Here is a 15241-nt window from a genome sequence, read left to right on the forward strand (position 1 = left end):
TCCCACCCATGCTAGGCGAGCGCTCTACCGATGAGCCACAATCCCAGCCCTATTTTGTTTTTTTATATTTATTTTTTAGTTGGAGTTGGACATAATACCTTTATTTACTTATTTTTATGTGGTGCTGAGGATAGAACCCAGGGTCCTGCCCATGTTAGGCTAGCGCTCCACCATTGAGCAGCAACCCTAGCCCCTAAGGTTTAAGTTTTAATAAGTATAACTTTATCTAAAGTATGCTCAGTCAGTAACATTGATAAGTAATATCTGAGTAAGAACATCTCCCCCCCAATTGTACAAAGACAAAAATAAACCTTATTTTGTCTTAAATTGCCCAATCCAATTACTTGTTTTCCTTCAGGGAAATAAAGGTAGGATAAGAAATATGATAGAAAATGTAGTTTTTGTTTAAGAGTTCTCTAAGGCCCCACACCATAGTACTTCAAGTGAAAACAGACTTGTACTGCAAAAATATCTCTGGAAGGAGTGGAATAAGGAGACCGGATGTTAAGTGTCACAGTTGGTCTTGGAGGAGACTATAGGCAATTTCAGAGGTGTATTAAATGTTTTGTTTTTTGAGAAATGAATGAACCGCAAAGAGTGGGCCATGGTCTGGGACAAAGTCCTCTCAGCCAGGGGGAGGTGCACAAGTTAGGAAAGGGGCAGAACTTCATTGTGAATAAAGTTGTCTTATGCAGGTAAGCTCTCCAAGGAAAATCTATTGAGAATGGAGAGGGCTTTCAGTCCTCTCTTATAGTTACTCTTCCCTGGTAATTTGATTAGTTTCCTAGGAAGGGGGCCTAACATAGTTGCCCATCTTTTGAAAGAAGTCAGATAAGGAAACTTGAGTTAGATAAAGGAACTTCAGAGAGTCCCTCTGGCTTTGAAGGGAAAACAAACGAAAGTTTAAAAATCTCTTGCTCCAGAGGCAGCTTCTAAATCCTTCTGATTTCCTTTAATTCAGAAGTGCTTGGCATGCTAAAGAAACCATACTTTAGGGTATTGTTTTTTGAACACCAACAGGGTAGGGTACCCAAAGTGGAAATTGGACCAGATGATTAAGTATGAATTCAAAGACACCTTTTTGTTACAGATAAATCTGCCTGAAAGTGGTTTTAGGCAGAGGACATGGATGTCAAGGGAGGGTTAAGGGAATGTCCACCTTGAAACTCACTGGCCAGAGTGGGGAAGAGCTCCCCTTTATGCCTGGTGGACACAAGCAAACGATTACAAACATTGGCCAGGCAGAGCTTTCGAACTAACGTTTTTATTTATTTTTTTTTGTCATTATAGTATAAATGCAGCATGGATATATCATTGGAATGAGTCCCAGTATTTATGAAAGCCTGAAAAACTAAACTAAAATAAAGAACTAGGTCAAGAGTCACCAGGAATGCATGCCTGTTTCAGGAGAGCTTTCTGGGGCACTGTGCACAGAGTTAAAAGTGCTTTCTCAACATCCATTAAATAATGTTCTTAAGAAATCTTACAGAAGCTTACTTCTGTAAGATACCATACTTACTTTTCAAAGTATGGTACAGGACATTTGGGTGTCTCAGAACTTTTTCAGGAGTCTGGGAGATCAGAATTGTTGATTAAAACATTATTTGCCATTTTCACTGTTCTCTCATGAGAATAGAGAGCAGGATCCCAGAGGCCCTGTGAGGTGCAGTTCTACGTGTGATTGAACACAGAAGCAGATGTGAGAGTCCAGATGCCTTCTATTAAGCTGGACCTTAAAGACAGTTTCAAAATTTAAAGCAATGATATTCATCTATGTTTTGTTTGGAAAATACAGAGTTTTTGTCAGCTTTTTCATCGCTGCGACTAAAAGGACCCAACCAGAACAACTGTAGAAGAGGAAAAGTGTATTTAGGGGCTTATGGTTTGAGAGGTCTCAATCCATAGACGGCAGAATCCATTCCTTGGGGCTTGAGGTGACATGGGACATCATGGCAGAAGTGTTTGGCAGAGAGCAGCTCACATGATAATCAGGAAGCAGAGAGACGCCACTGGCCAGAAACAAATATATACCCCAAAGCCACACCCCAATTTCTACCTCTTCCACCCACACCCTACCACTTCAGTTACCACTCAGTTAATCCCTATCGGGGGATTAATTCACTGATTGGGTTAAGACTCTTACAACCCATTCATTTCTCCTCGGAACCTTCTTGCATTGTCTCACACATGAGCTTTTGGGGGACACCACATCTAAATCATAACAGCTTTTTTTTTTTTTGGAAAAAAGTTAACGTTAAGATGTTTATTATCAAACCAATAGTATTGAAATTTTTTTTCAGTTTTATAATCTAATGCTGTAAACATCAATAGACACGCCTATAAACAAAAGCTCTTGGAAGGTTCTTGAAAAGTTTTGAGTGTATAAAGGAATTCTGAGATCAAAAAGTCCGAGAACAGTCCTAGAGGATAAATGATCTCTCTGAACCTTAGAAGAGGGCAAAGGTGACCTCAGTACTCTGTGTGTGTGTGTGTGTGTGTGTGTGTGTGTGTGTGTGTGTGTGTGTATGTGTCTCAGGGGGGCATTATAGGCTATAGATGTAGCTTAGTGACTGAGTGTGTGCTTACCATGTATGAGGCCCTGGGTTCAAGGACTGGTATGCATCCCCCCTGCCCCCTCCGCCCCCCAAAAAACCCACCCAAAACAAAAACAACAAAACTCTGGGATCAGCAGTTATGTATAGTTAGTGGTACTTGGGTTAGCAGAGATACTATCCTTCATGACCTTCTCAGGGTAAGTCAGTTGGAATTGAGGATATATATTTGCATGCTCACCTGTGTTGGAAATTGAACCTAGGGCCTCCTGCTTGGCCTCCAGCCCTCAAGGCTATTGTTACTCTTCCCATTTCATAGAAAATTGGGGAGTGGAGAAGTTGTGAACTACCATAGATTATAGAGATGGTCAAACAGAGCTGGAATCATTTGGTTCTTAGGTCTCCTGGTTTCATATTTTTCCATTTCTTTACTGACTACATCAGGTATCAGCATGAATCATCAGCCAGATTGTGATCTTCCAATAGACCATGTTGTAAGAGATAGCTACCCCACCTCCTTGTGGAGGACAAATGATGTCAGACCAGTTTCATATTCTCCATAAAAATAAACACCATAATATCAATACCTTTGAAATTCTTGACCAGCTAGAAAAAATTATCTTAGGAAAATGATAGAACCTATGCCTGGGGGAAAATTCAACAAAACAAGTTGGGCATGATCGTGCCTGCCTGTAATCGCAGTGACTGAAGAGGCTGAGGCCAGAGGATGCAAGTTTGAGGGCAGCCTCAGCAACTTAGCAAGACCCTGTCTCAAAATTGAAACTAAAAAGAGTTAGGAATGTAACTCAGTGGTAGAGCTTCCCTGGGTTCAATCCCCAGTAATGCAAACCTACCACCACCACCCCCCCCCAAACAAAACCACAATAAAACAGAGCCTTAATTTTTAAAAATAAACATGTCATGGAGGACATGCTGGCAAGTTGAAAACAAACCATTCCAGGAAGCTGGTGATATTCATGCCCACAAAAAAGGCAGAGTGACGGTGTGTTGGGAAAAGAGTGACTCACACAGGCAGTCTGGAAGCAGCTCTTAGTAGAGCAACATGGCAGCCTCTTTCAGAAGACACGTCCAGTTCTGTCATTGTAGTTGCAGAAGGCAGGAAATGCACAGATTCTTGAAGCATGGCCATGGGACAGTCAGTGCACAGGATTAGGGAGGGGGTGGGAAGGATCTTGGAACAGTCTCTTGGCAGCAGATCAGGTGGGTAATTTGTAGTTGTCTGTGGTATGAACTATGCTTCTTTGATTTCAGCACTATGTGTTGGCTTGGATCTTTTGGAAATATAAAATACTTCTGCTCTGCACTTCATTACATCTAGCAGATGTTGCTTTATGTTTTTGAACCCAATTTTCAGAATGAGCATGGTATCAAATAGCATACTCTTAAAAAACCAGAAAAGAGGAAATCAGTTAATTGGCCACTTACCAGGACATTAAGAAGGGTCCAGACTTTAAGCCACTGCAGAGGTACCAAAAGTATATTCTAAGAAGAGAAAAAGTGGTTCTGAATGTTAATTGATGTAAATTGAAAGAATATTCACTTGCATTTTGAGAGTAATTTAAAAATACATGTTAGGTTGAGCAAGGAGAGTAATCCCATTCCTGAATACTTTTCATCTCCTAATATATAAAATTGAAAATGTGCCCCTGGAATATTTACCAGGGATGCAAATGGAGGAGATGGAAAGAAGAAAAAAAAATCTATGACTCAGTATTTTCAGGTTATTACACACCTATTTGGCTTCTGAATCTAAAGTCAAAATACTGAGTCAATTCGTCAGTACTGAGCTGTAAGACTTTTGCTTTATGCATGTTTTGAAAGCAGAGTCCATAGAGAAGGTATATTTATGTAACAATGCTGTTACTCAGTGTTCCTTCATTTTTCTGCATATTGCTATCTTAATGGAAATTTACTGGAAAATTCTTGCCAGAATAAACACATTCCTTCAGCAATGAAAAGCTTAATGTACTTCTAGCTCAACTGTACCTCTTTCCTGTGAGCAGATAAACCAAATTATTTGGCATTAGTCATTATATTTCACATAGTTCACCATACTTATTGTGGTCTCTTGTGGGAGCTGCAGTGGGTACAAGTAGGGAATAGGAATAAGGTAGCCAGTCTTGCATTATCATGTGAGATAAAATAAAAACAAGGACAGGGCATGTGTATTTGACAAAACAGAAAAAAAAATGAATTTGACAGGCATTCTACAAATTAGCTGTAGTTATCCTGGTAAGGCAGGATTAAGGACTATGAACCACAGATAAATTGAGCTGCTGATACTGGGGGAAAAACAAGTCATTTTTAAGAGAGGGTAACTTTCTTATTCACATTTTAATTTGATTCAGGATTGAAAACCCTGTAATAAAAGTATTAGTCATGCTGGGTGTGGTGGCCCATGCCTGTAATCCCAATAGCTGGGGAGGCTGAGGCAGAGGATTGTAAGTTCAAAGCCAATCTCAGCAATTTAGAGAGACCCTCGGTAACTCAGTGAGACCCCTGTCTCTAAATAAAACACAAGAAGTGCTGGGGGTGTGGCTTACTGGTTAAGTGCCCCCCTGGATTCACTCCCTTGTACCAAAATAAAATAAAATAAATAAAATTATACAGTGACCATTGGGCCAGGCCTGGGGACCAGGATGGGATACAGTGATGTAAACAGGATGCTGGGGGCCAGGGAGGGAGGAAGTACCCCTTGAATTAAGGGATGGAAGAGGCAAACAATGGACAATAGAGAACTGAGGAAAGAAATTCACAAACTTGTCCAGACTTATTCTTGTTGGCCCTAGTCCTGATGTTCACCCATCACCATCCAAGATTGCTACCAGGGAGTGATTATAGTGAGTGAGTATTCATTCATGAAATCTGCATTTATAAAGTACTTAAGGCATAAAGATCCATCTTTAAGGTTATTAATAAAACTGACCTATGATCTTGGTACTGCTAACTACTGAGTTGTGCTGCATTTATTTGTAGCAATAGACAATTAAGGTCTTTCACTTTTTCTAACAAACGAGTTGGAATTAAACATCTAGATAGGTTAACCCAGAATTTAGTGACACTCTACCTCACGTAGTGTTAAAGTCCTACTATTTTAAATAATTGTGGGAAAGGCCAGTTGAAATTTAAGAATGTTCACACATTATTAAATAATTTTATATTTATTTTGACTTTCAATATATACAGGAGGTAAAATCAATCTAACAAGTATTACTTCCTAAAAGTCCTTGGGAAATAAAAGGGCAATTTGAAATTAAAATCTTAAAAAAACATTTTTCACCACCTGTCCCTATTCATATTGTACTTTTAAAAGAAAAATATCGAATATAAAGGAAGATACCATAGCTGAAATTTTTCCTCTTTTAGGTAATTAGGTGCTATTTTCTCTATATTTAAATAATCAAAAATTTCAAATTTCTATCATATAAGGTCCTTTAATTCACCTCTCATGTGTTTCTAAGATTGAATTATAAAGGAAGAATACAGTTCACTTGAAGTCATGAGAATGCTCTCATTCAATTTATCCTTTTATTTATGGATTGTATCTAAAAAATCAATGCTCAGGGTAATTCCAAACTCTTCAGAATTGCTAATTAAAGAGTTTTTAAACACATTTTAAAATTATTAATATGTGTGTGTCATGGGTACACTTACAGCAAAGATTTAAAGTTGCTTTCTGCAGTAGAGTATAACAGCAAACTAATATATCACCCTATTTATATTTGTTCCAAAAATAAAATGGAAATTTAAATAGTACTTTATTCATTGGTTGCATATATTTGCTATTTACATTTTATAAATGTAAGTGATAAATAGCACATAAAATTTTCAATTTTATTTATAGCCTGCAATCAAAATTCATCCTATTTTTTAAAAAACTCAAAGTTTTAGATTGCAATGAGTCTTAAGATAATTTAAGTAATAATGTAAAAAGGGCAGGTAATTCACCCTGCCGCTCTTTGTCCCTCATAGTACTGTTTTGGAAAGTGTGAAACTCTTCATTCTGGGAGCATATTATAATCAATAGCAGCCAAAGGTAAACAGTTTCAAAATATGTTATCTTCTTTGCTTTATAAAGGAAAACTTAAGAAGTTGTCAAATTTTCCAGCTCAGCACTATGATATTTTGAAAATTGTAATATTCCCTCATTTACTAAAAGGAACCATTTTTTTTTTTAACTTATAGTCGGAGATATGGCCAGTATACCATGAACCAGGACACCACCACTAAAATTACGGAGAAGCCTCCATTTGATCGATCAAGTTCCCAGGATTCCTTGGACGAACTTTCTATGGAGGACTATTGGATAGAACTGGAAAATATCAAGAGATCTCATGAAAACAGACAAGACAATCAAGAGGTGGTGGTTGTCAAAGAACCTGATGGTAACAAATGAATAAAATTCTTATTGGTTATTCATAGAAAATCCATGTGTAGAAAGGCAGAGTAGAACAACCAGAAAATGAAATTGTTAGTTGTCTTTCAACTTGATAATTACTTGTTTGTAGCAGGTTTATGGGTGTAGCTGCCAGATACAAGTGGCATGAGCAAATTCACTTAATTGTTGCTATGGCTGGGTTCTTGGTGGCTGAACTGACTGTGGCATATAGACTTTTAGGGTTAGGTTTAATTTGTTTTTGAAACTCTGAGTTCTTTCTGTAATATGCCAGCTTCATGGTTCTTTGGTCTCTAGGAAGTGTAGATGGTGATGGAAAGCTTGTGACTTTGCAGTGTTACTGTTTTTCCAGTTGTTAGTATGCATGATTTGTTTTCATCTTTATTTTACTGATTTATAGCCTGCTCTCTTCTAATATACTGCTGTATTTTTTCTGCCTTTCGGAAGAACAGAACACATTCATTCTATTTTTACGTGGTAGCCTGTCATATATTTGAGGACACTTACCTTGTTTCTAGCCATGTAGCTTTTGCAAGGAAATTTTATGAAAAGAACCCTTAAGTGATTTTTTCAGACCTATAATTTTGGTCATTTTTGTTATCCAAAGTACAGCATGACCGACTGGATGCAGTGCCACAGGCTTAGCCTGTTAATCTACAGATACAGATTTAGACAGTGGAAGATGGCTTCACCATTTTTATCTTCCTATAGTTGCTTATTTCTTTTGTTGGCCTGTAATTTTTCTCAAGTCTCTTCCCAGCCAGATTTTCCACACTCTTCACTAATGAACTTGATATTTCTGGGAGAAACATGTAATACTTTTTTTTTTCCTTCAATTTCACACCATTTCTTTAACCTCTTAAATTTAAGCAGTCGCCAAGTTTTTGATACCCAATTTTGGCTTCTATTTATTGTATTAGCTTTCTTTCTATGTAATCCATAAATTTGTAATATATTTTGGTGTATCAGTTGATACATAAAAAAGGTAAAAGCCAGTCAGTGCCTCTTCATTCACTAATGAGAGATTTCCTTCTAACTAAGTGACTTAGGATTAAGTTGCACAGAAAAGTCTATATAAGATTTTTCTTCCTTGCTGCAACATTTCTTAGAAAATCTGACAATTTTTTTTAAAATTGGGGCTTTTTAAAAAAATTTTAATATTTCTTAATTTGTAAAAGAAAACTATAAGCAACTCACTCTTTGGTTTCTCATTTATTTTTTTTTCTCTTTCCCAAATATATTACCAATAAAGCCAGACTTCTTTGTGACAATTAATATTGTTCCTCAGCCTTTCTGTCTCAATAATTCAATATGGAAGCAGCACACGAGTGGTTTATTGAATAAGGAGGAAAATATGCTAGAGAAAATGGTATTGAGGCCAGATCCACAGGTATCATCAGTTGTTTCATAGTTCTCCAAAGTTAAATTTGATTCATACATGATCTTGTCATTTGTTCCAAGAAGATTGGAACATGTCTGTGATCCTAGCAACTCGGGAGGCTGAGGCAAGAGATTGTAAGAGGCCAGCCTCAGCAATTTAGTGAGATACTCCACAACTTTAGCAAAACTCTGTGGGATACAGCACAGTAGTAAAGCATCCTGGGTTCAAGGGTTCAGTCCTTACTATCAAAACAATAAAGGAAGATTGGGGATGGTTTTACATGTTCATACTCCTCTTTGGACTTTAAATTGTTTGAGTTTTACCCCCTCGCCCCCCTTTTTTTAAGTACCGAGGATTAAATGCAGGGGCACTGAGCTATATCCCCTAACTCCCAGACCCTTTGTATTTTTTTTGGGGGGGGGGGGAAGGGTTTTGTTAAGTTGCCAAGGTTGGCCTCAAACTTGTGATCTCCCTGCCTCAGCCTCCTGAGTTACTGGGATTACAGGTGTGTGCCACTATGCCCTGTCTATCTCTGCTTCTGGAATAAATTATATTGTATATTAATCATGGTTTCCTTGTCAGGGCAATGTCTGTTTTTCCCCTAGCAATTTGGTTTTATACATCTATGACAAATTTTACCAGAACAGATTTAGTAATAATGGTTGACTTTATGTCATTAAATAGTTTTTAATGTGGAACAGACACAGTGCCTTGCACTTCATTATGTTTCTTGAAGTCAGGGTAATGAATACTTGATTTCTGCCCTCAAAGAGTGTATGTAGCATAGAAGGATAGACAGTGCCATCAGTGCTCTTGGGTGATACAGGCTACAATACAATAGAGCTTTGCAGTGTTCCTCATTTGGTTATGAGGTGGCTGAGATGGCTGTCATTTATTTCACAGATGACAAAAGCTGCTGAGGCTGGCTAGAACTTGGAATCCTCCTGTCTCAGCCTCCTGCATAGCTGGGATTACAGGGGTGTGCCACTGTACCATAAAGTCCTTTTGTTTATCTGTATTGGATTGTCAACAATAAAGTCATCCCTTAGTATCTATGGAGGATTGGTTACAGATATGGAATCTCTGAACACCAAACTCCACAAATGCCAAGTCCCTTACCTAAGATGATTATTAGCATTGGCTTATGACCTATGTGTATCCTCCTATATGTTTGAAGTCATTTCTAGACTACTTATAGTACATAACACAATGTAAATTCAATATAAATAATTGTTAATACTCTCTTGTCATTATTCCCTGAACAATAAAAGTGTGTGTGCAAGTTCAGTGCAGATGGACTGTTTATAAAATATTTTCAACATGAGGTGGATTGAATCATCAGATACAGTGTCTGAAGATGTGAAGGGCTGATAGAATTTAGTTTACTTCCTGCTTTTGGTATTTTGAATTGATTCGGTTATTAGTTTCTTATATAAATTCTTCTTTGTTAAAAATAGTCTTTTTTTGAAAAATTATAAAAAGCAACTTAATCTGATGTGCTGACTTGGGATTAGAAACATTAATTTGAAATCGAATAGTTCCCAATGTCCAGATGCTTTGTACTATTTTGCCACATTCCCTCGTCAGCTACAGTGAACAGAAAAAAAGCAAGCCATTACATAAATTAGCATTGCTGTCCATGATATGCTGAATCTAAGCCAAGAAACCAGGCTTGAATGTATATCCCCAGCACTGACTTCCCTCTGTAATTTGATGGAAGTAAGTTATCTTTTTCTTGCTTACTCATCTCTGGAAGGGGAACAGTATCATTCTCTCTAGTTCATCTGCAGGGAAGTTGTAGAGGTTAATTACATGTGAAGTCATTAAAATTTTTTTTAATTGAGTATATAGGAAATCGACCTAAAACTTGATATCGCTGTGGCCAGAGTAGATGGCAGTTGTCCAAGTTTCAGCTAATGATTCTTGGCACTGCAGTTGGGTTACAATAGAAGAGTTTCAGCAAGAATTTTTAACAGCTTAAAAAATGTGGAATTTCTTATAAATTGTGATAACACCTGGTTTCCCCCATTGTCTTAGAGGGAGAATTGGAAGAAGAGTGGCTCAAAGAGGCTGGTCTGTCTAACCTGTTTGGAGACTCTGCAGAGGACCCCCAAGAGAGCATGGTGTTTTTATCCACACTGACCCGGACCCAGGCAGCAGCTGTTCAAAAACGGGTAGAGACGGTCTCCCAAACTTTGAGGAAGAAAAACAAACAGTACCAAATTCCTGACGTCAGAGACATATTTACTCAACAGAGAGAGTCAAAAGAAAAAGTAAGTTTTTTTTTCTGATATTAAGTGAAAAGATTATGTGCTTGGTCTCACTTGGATCAGTCTAGTTTAATTCAAAGCCTACAGACTTAATGAGCACTTCTTATAAACCAGGCACCAAAGCTCCATCCAGGAAGTGAACAAAAGTGCCTGTACTCTGCCTTCTAGAAGTTACACTGATGGCGTAAAAAGCTAAGCAAACTAAAATTCAGTGTGATAATCCTCTTGGGGGAGATGATGTCCTTGGAGCACTAGATGTACCTACAGTGCCACAAGAAGTGACTGGACAGGCTTCCTGGGCAAACAGACCTTTAGTCCTTGCCAATAGAAAAACAGGAGGTGGAGGAGTCTGTCTTATCTGCTAGTGCCTGCAGGAAAACTTGTGTTTTCAGACTCACTTGGGGATGGACAGAGGTGAGATATGAGGGACCTAATGGCAGCTGAATTACAAAGTAGGGATCCTGAGATGTGAAACGATACCCCTTTTATAGCTAGCACTTAGCCCCAAACCTAGCACATAGGAAATTTTTGATGGAAGATGTTGAAGTCTGGTAGTGACTGGGGAGGTGATGAATGAAGAAACATGAGAGAAGGTATGTATAGTAAGAGGACCAGACCTGTGTGACCCAGAACAGTATAAACAATGTAGCTAGTTGGCAGGTTCCTTATTATTCATCCACAAAGAAGCCAGGAGCTAGCATAGAATGTAAATTACTATTCTCTCTTTTATCAGGAAAGTCTCACTACCCCCCCCCCAAAAAAAAAAAAAAAAGTCCACTGAACTCAATGGTGTTCCTGGGTCATGGTAGATTTACATTCTGGCCCCAATAGCCTAGGAGACATAGTAAAGTGGTTGGTGGGGGATACAAAAGGATTCTGGAACAAGGACTGTAATGATAACAGTAACAATAACAGTTGCTGCCACCATGGTTGAACTGTGCTAATTGCTCTACCTGCTTTATCTCATTTAATCCTTACAGCTGTCTGTGAAGTATTATCATTTCCTTTCTATGGCTGAGGCTCATAGACTTTAAGTGACTTGCTCAATGGCCTATACATACTAAATCCAAATTTGTCTGACTCTGAAGTACTTGCTTTTAACCATTCTCTGTTCTGCTAAACTTTCATTTCCAGACATGATTCTGATATTAAGCATTCTGAATATGATTCTATTTATACTATAAATGAGGGGTAATGAAAATTTTGTGATTGCTTTTTGTACTGGGGATTGAACCCAAGACTCCTTAGCCATTGGGCCATATCCCCAGCTGGTTTTCTATTTTATTTTGAGACAGGATCTTGCTAAGTTGCTTAGGGCCTTGCTAAGTTGCCGAGGCTGGCTTTAAACTTGTGATCCTCCTGCCTCAGTGTCCCTAGTGGTTGGGATTACAGGCATGCACCGCCATGCCTGGAAAACTTTTATTATATGTTTTTTTCCATAACAAATGGAGTGTGGAAGGGTTCATGTTTAAGGTATCTTTCTGGCATGTAAATTTTTTTGTTTTCATTCTTCCAAGAAATCCTTTCTAGCTACAGATTGCTACTCTATTTGCATGCTCAATTATGGATCAAAACCAGTCATTTACAGGAATTCTGGGATCATTTCAATGCTCCAGGCACTTATGTGTGTTAAGCACCTTTTACCAGCCAGTGGTGATTTGGGACATCCACTAGTACTTAAGGACTGGACTTGGTTTCGAGCTGTAGAATAATGAATGGCAAGGAAATATAGTATTATGAAATTTCCTTCCCAATCAAAGAACCCTCCTAAGGGAACTAAGAGGAAGTGAAAAGGGAGAGGGAGCCGAGAGCTGAACCTAAGCAAAATACATACTGTGGGATTCCTGCCAATCTCCAAGAGGACGTTGCTACTTGATTTTAGAAGCAGCATTTTTCAGCAAATTCCTGGTAATGTCTAAACCACATGGTTTTGAATGCAAGGTAATTGGTGGATTGTATCATCTGATGGACTCATTAAGAGAGAAATATTACAAGCAAATTGAAATAATATATACCCGCTTACAAGGCATCCCTTTAATTGAACACCACAACCCATTAGAAATGTGCTCTGCATCCCTCCAGCAAACACGGACCAGCTGTCTCCACTTGCAGTTCTTCTCTTCTTCAGTCAGTGCATATTCAGCTCTTCCAGTTTAAATGCTTTCTCATGAAGCCCTTGCTGACACTAGGAAATATAATATAGAAATGAATTCCATCGGTACTGCCATCTTCAATTGTTGAGGAAAACAATTCCAACCACATATTCCAAAATATGCGTTCACGTACAAGATTAGAATCACTTGTTATGTTCACGGTCATGGAGGGCCTGCCCTCTGCTGGCTCAGGGATAGAGGGAAAGAGAATGCTATTGCCCTGTCCTACAGCTAACTAATGTGGTGCCATGTGCCCGTGTGACGTGGGAGGCACCATCTCTGTCCTGGATGTGCTGGTCTCTTAGTAATATACCAAAGGCATATATGTACCTGCCCTGGTATTTTTATTATTTTTTTAAGGCATGTGGAGGGGGAGTCCTCTGTTGCTGTGATAACTTGAGGTGAAACGTTGTGGTGCGGGGACTACTATGGCTACTATAGAGATACAATCCAATAGAAGGATCATTTTAAAAATAATTCATTCAAACAGGCCCTTTTGTATGGTTGATCCAGATTCCCCTTATCTCTGAGATCCTTCTCAGCTTACCTGGAAAGGAAGAAGTACTGTTTACCACCCTGACTGGTGAGCAGACCAACCCTGATTGACCTTGTCCATCAGCTTTGGAGGGCTCGATTACTCAGGGGTCACAGCACCAACCCTGGACAGAATGAGTTCCATTTTAGCTCTTTTTGCTGACTTGGTAACCTGATTTTAATTTATCTCACATTTGTTACTTTAAATAATTTTTTCTATTTTACTTCTATTTTTTTTTTTTTTTGCATTACGGAGAGATAATTCACCTGTCATATAGTTCACCGAATTAAAGTGTACAATTCAATGATTTTTAGTATATTCACAGATTTTTTTCTACCATTGCCACAATTGACTGTAGTACATTTTCATTATCTCTTAAAAAAAAAAAAAAAAAAAAGTTCATGCCCACTAGCACTCATTCTTCATGTCCCCTTCCCTATCTTGGGCAAGTACTTGTCTATTTTCCATCTCTCTGGTTTGTTCATTCTGGACATTGCACACAAATGGGATCATAAAATGAATGGGCTTTTGTGACTGGTTCCTTTCAAATAGCAAAAGGTTTTTAAGGTTCATCCACGTTGAAATGTGCATCAATACTTCATTCTTTTCATTGCCAAATAATATTCCCCTGTATGTATAGGCTACATTTGTTTCTCTACTCATCACTTGATATTACTAGCAGGTTTGTCTGGATAGTGGATATCCAACTGGATAGTGATGATTTGACAGCAGGGATCCTTGACACTTTCCATATTCCCCAGAAGACTTACTATTGCAACCTACAATTGGGGGGAAATCATGTATTTATTGGAAGATTGCCTATTGATCATAACCATAGTGTTCCCCCCACCATGGTGACTGTTATAAGTCTGTGCACATTTCTTGCATTCTAAAGGTTAGTAGCAGAATTATTTACCATCCCATTTTCTCTGGTTGTGAATTGGAGATGACTAAATGGCTCGTTTTCTATGTTTAGGCTCCAGATGGTACTGAATCGCAGTCAGTCAGAACAAATGAAAACAAATACCAAGGAAAAGATGGTATGTTGGACCTGTTCTCTTTTTTTTTTTTTTCCTTTTAATTGGGATAATAAACAGTTACAACCTTTTAAAACATTTGCCTTCAATTCTAGTAAGCAAATTCTATTACTAGTATTAGGTTCCAGGTTGATAATTATATGAAGTTGAGCATATAGTTGGCTGTTTTTTTTTTTTTTGAACGTATATCCCAATCTGATTCTACATTCATATATTTATGTTCCTGAACAGTTAGCATGTGCAGAGATGTTTACCTCATTTAATATACTCAAGAACTCTGTGGCCAGGTACCTTGGTGCATGTCTGTAATCCCAGCTGCTCTGGAGGCTGAGGCAGGATCATTGCAAGTTTGAGGACAGACTCCACAGCTTAAAGAGACTCCTTGTCAAAATAAAATTAGTAAAGGAGCTAAAGATGTAGTTCAGTGTAGAATACCCCTGGATTCACTCCCTAGTACCTTCCAAAAACAACAACAACAACAACAAAGAAAAACAAGAACAAAAACTTGGTGGTAGGCACTGCTCTTGAGCTGTTTTCTCAAATGAAAATGGGTTTAGAGTTGTGAATTCCCTTTCTCAAGGTCATACAGTTAGAAAGTCAGAACCAATAAATTTGTTCTCAAATGGTTTAATTTTCTGAAAATTTAAAGAAACTTAAAAATATTAGTTGATTGAGTAATTGATTATAATTCTTTTTTATACTTTTTCTCTTTGGATATTCAGATATGAGTTGAAAGTTCAAAGCATGGAAAAAAATAAATATTAAGGCTTTGTTAGAATTTATCAAGAAAAAACGTAGTTATTTGTTTACAAAAAAAGAAATGTGTTCTAAATTAAGGTCATAGGTTTAAGCTTAAAAATATAGTTCTTAATTGTTATCACAAAGGTAAACTTCAT

The 15241-nt window shown here is 37.9% G+C and overlaps 1 protein-coding gene across 2 annotated transcripts in view; it reads left to right on the forward strand.

Moving 5' to 3' along the window:
• Positions 1–15241, forward strand: part of Arhgap18 (Rho GTPase activating protein 18) — a 170410-nt gene that overhangs the window by 110023 nt on the left and 45146 nt on the right. For both annotated transcript variants that reach the window (XM_026380823.2, XM_026380830.2), the window contains exons 2-4: positions 6759–6958; positions 10388–10623; positions 14285–14348. In XM_026380823.2, the coding sequence (XP_026236608.1) occupies positions 6759–6958; positions 10388–10623; positions 14285–14348 (500 nt within the window). The remainder of the gene's footprint in view (positions 1–6758; positions 6959–10387; positions 10624–14284; positions 14349–15241) is intronic.

This window comes from Urocitellus parryii, chromosome 8, assembly GCF_045843805.1.
Source record: "Urocitellus parryii isolate mUroPar1 chromosome 8, mUroPar1.hap1, whole genome shotgun sequence".
Taxonomy (NCBI): domain Eukaryota; kingdom Metazoa; phylum Chordata; class Mammalia; order Rodentia; family Sciuridae; genus Urocitellus; species Urocitellus parryii.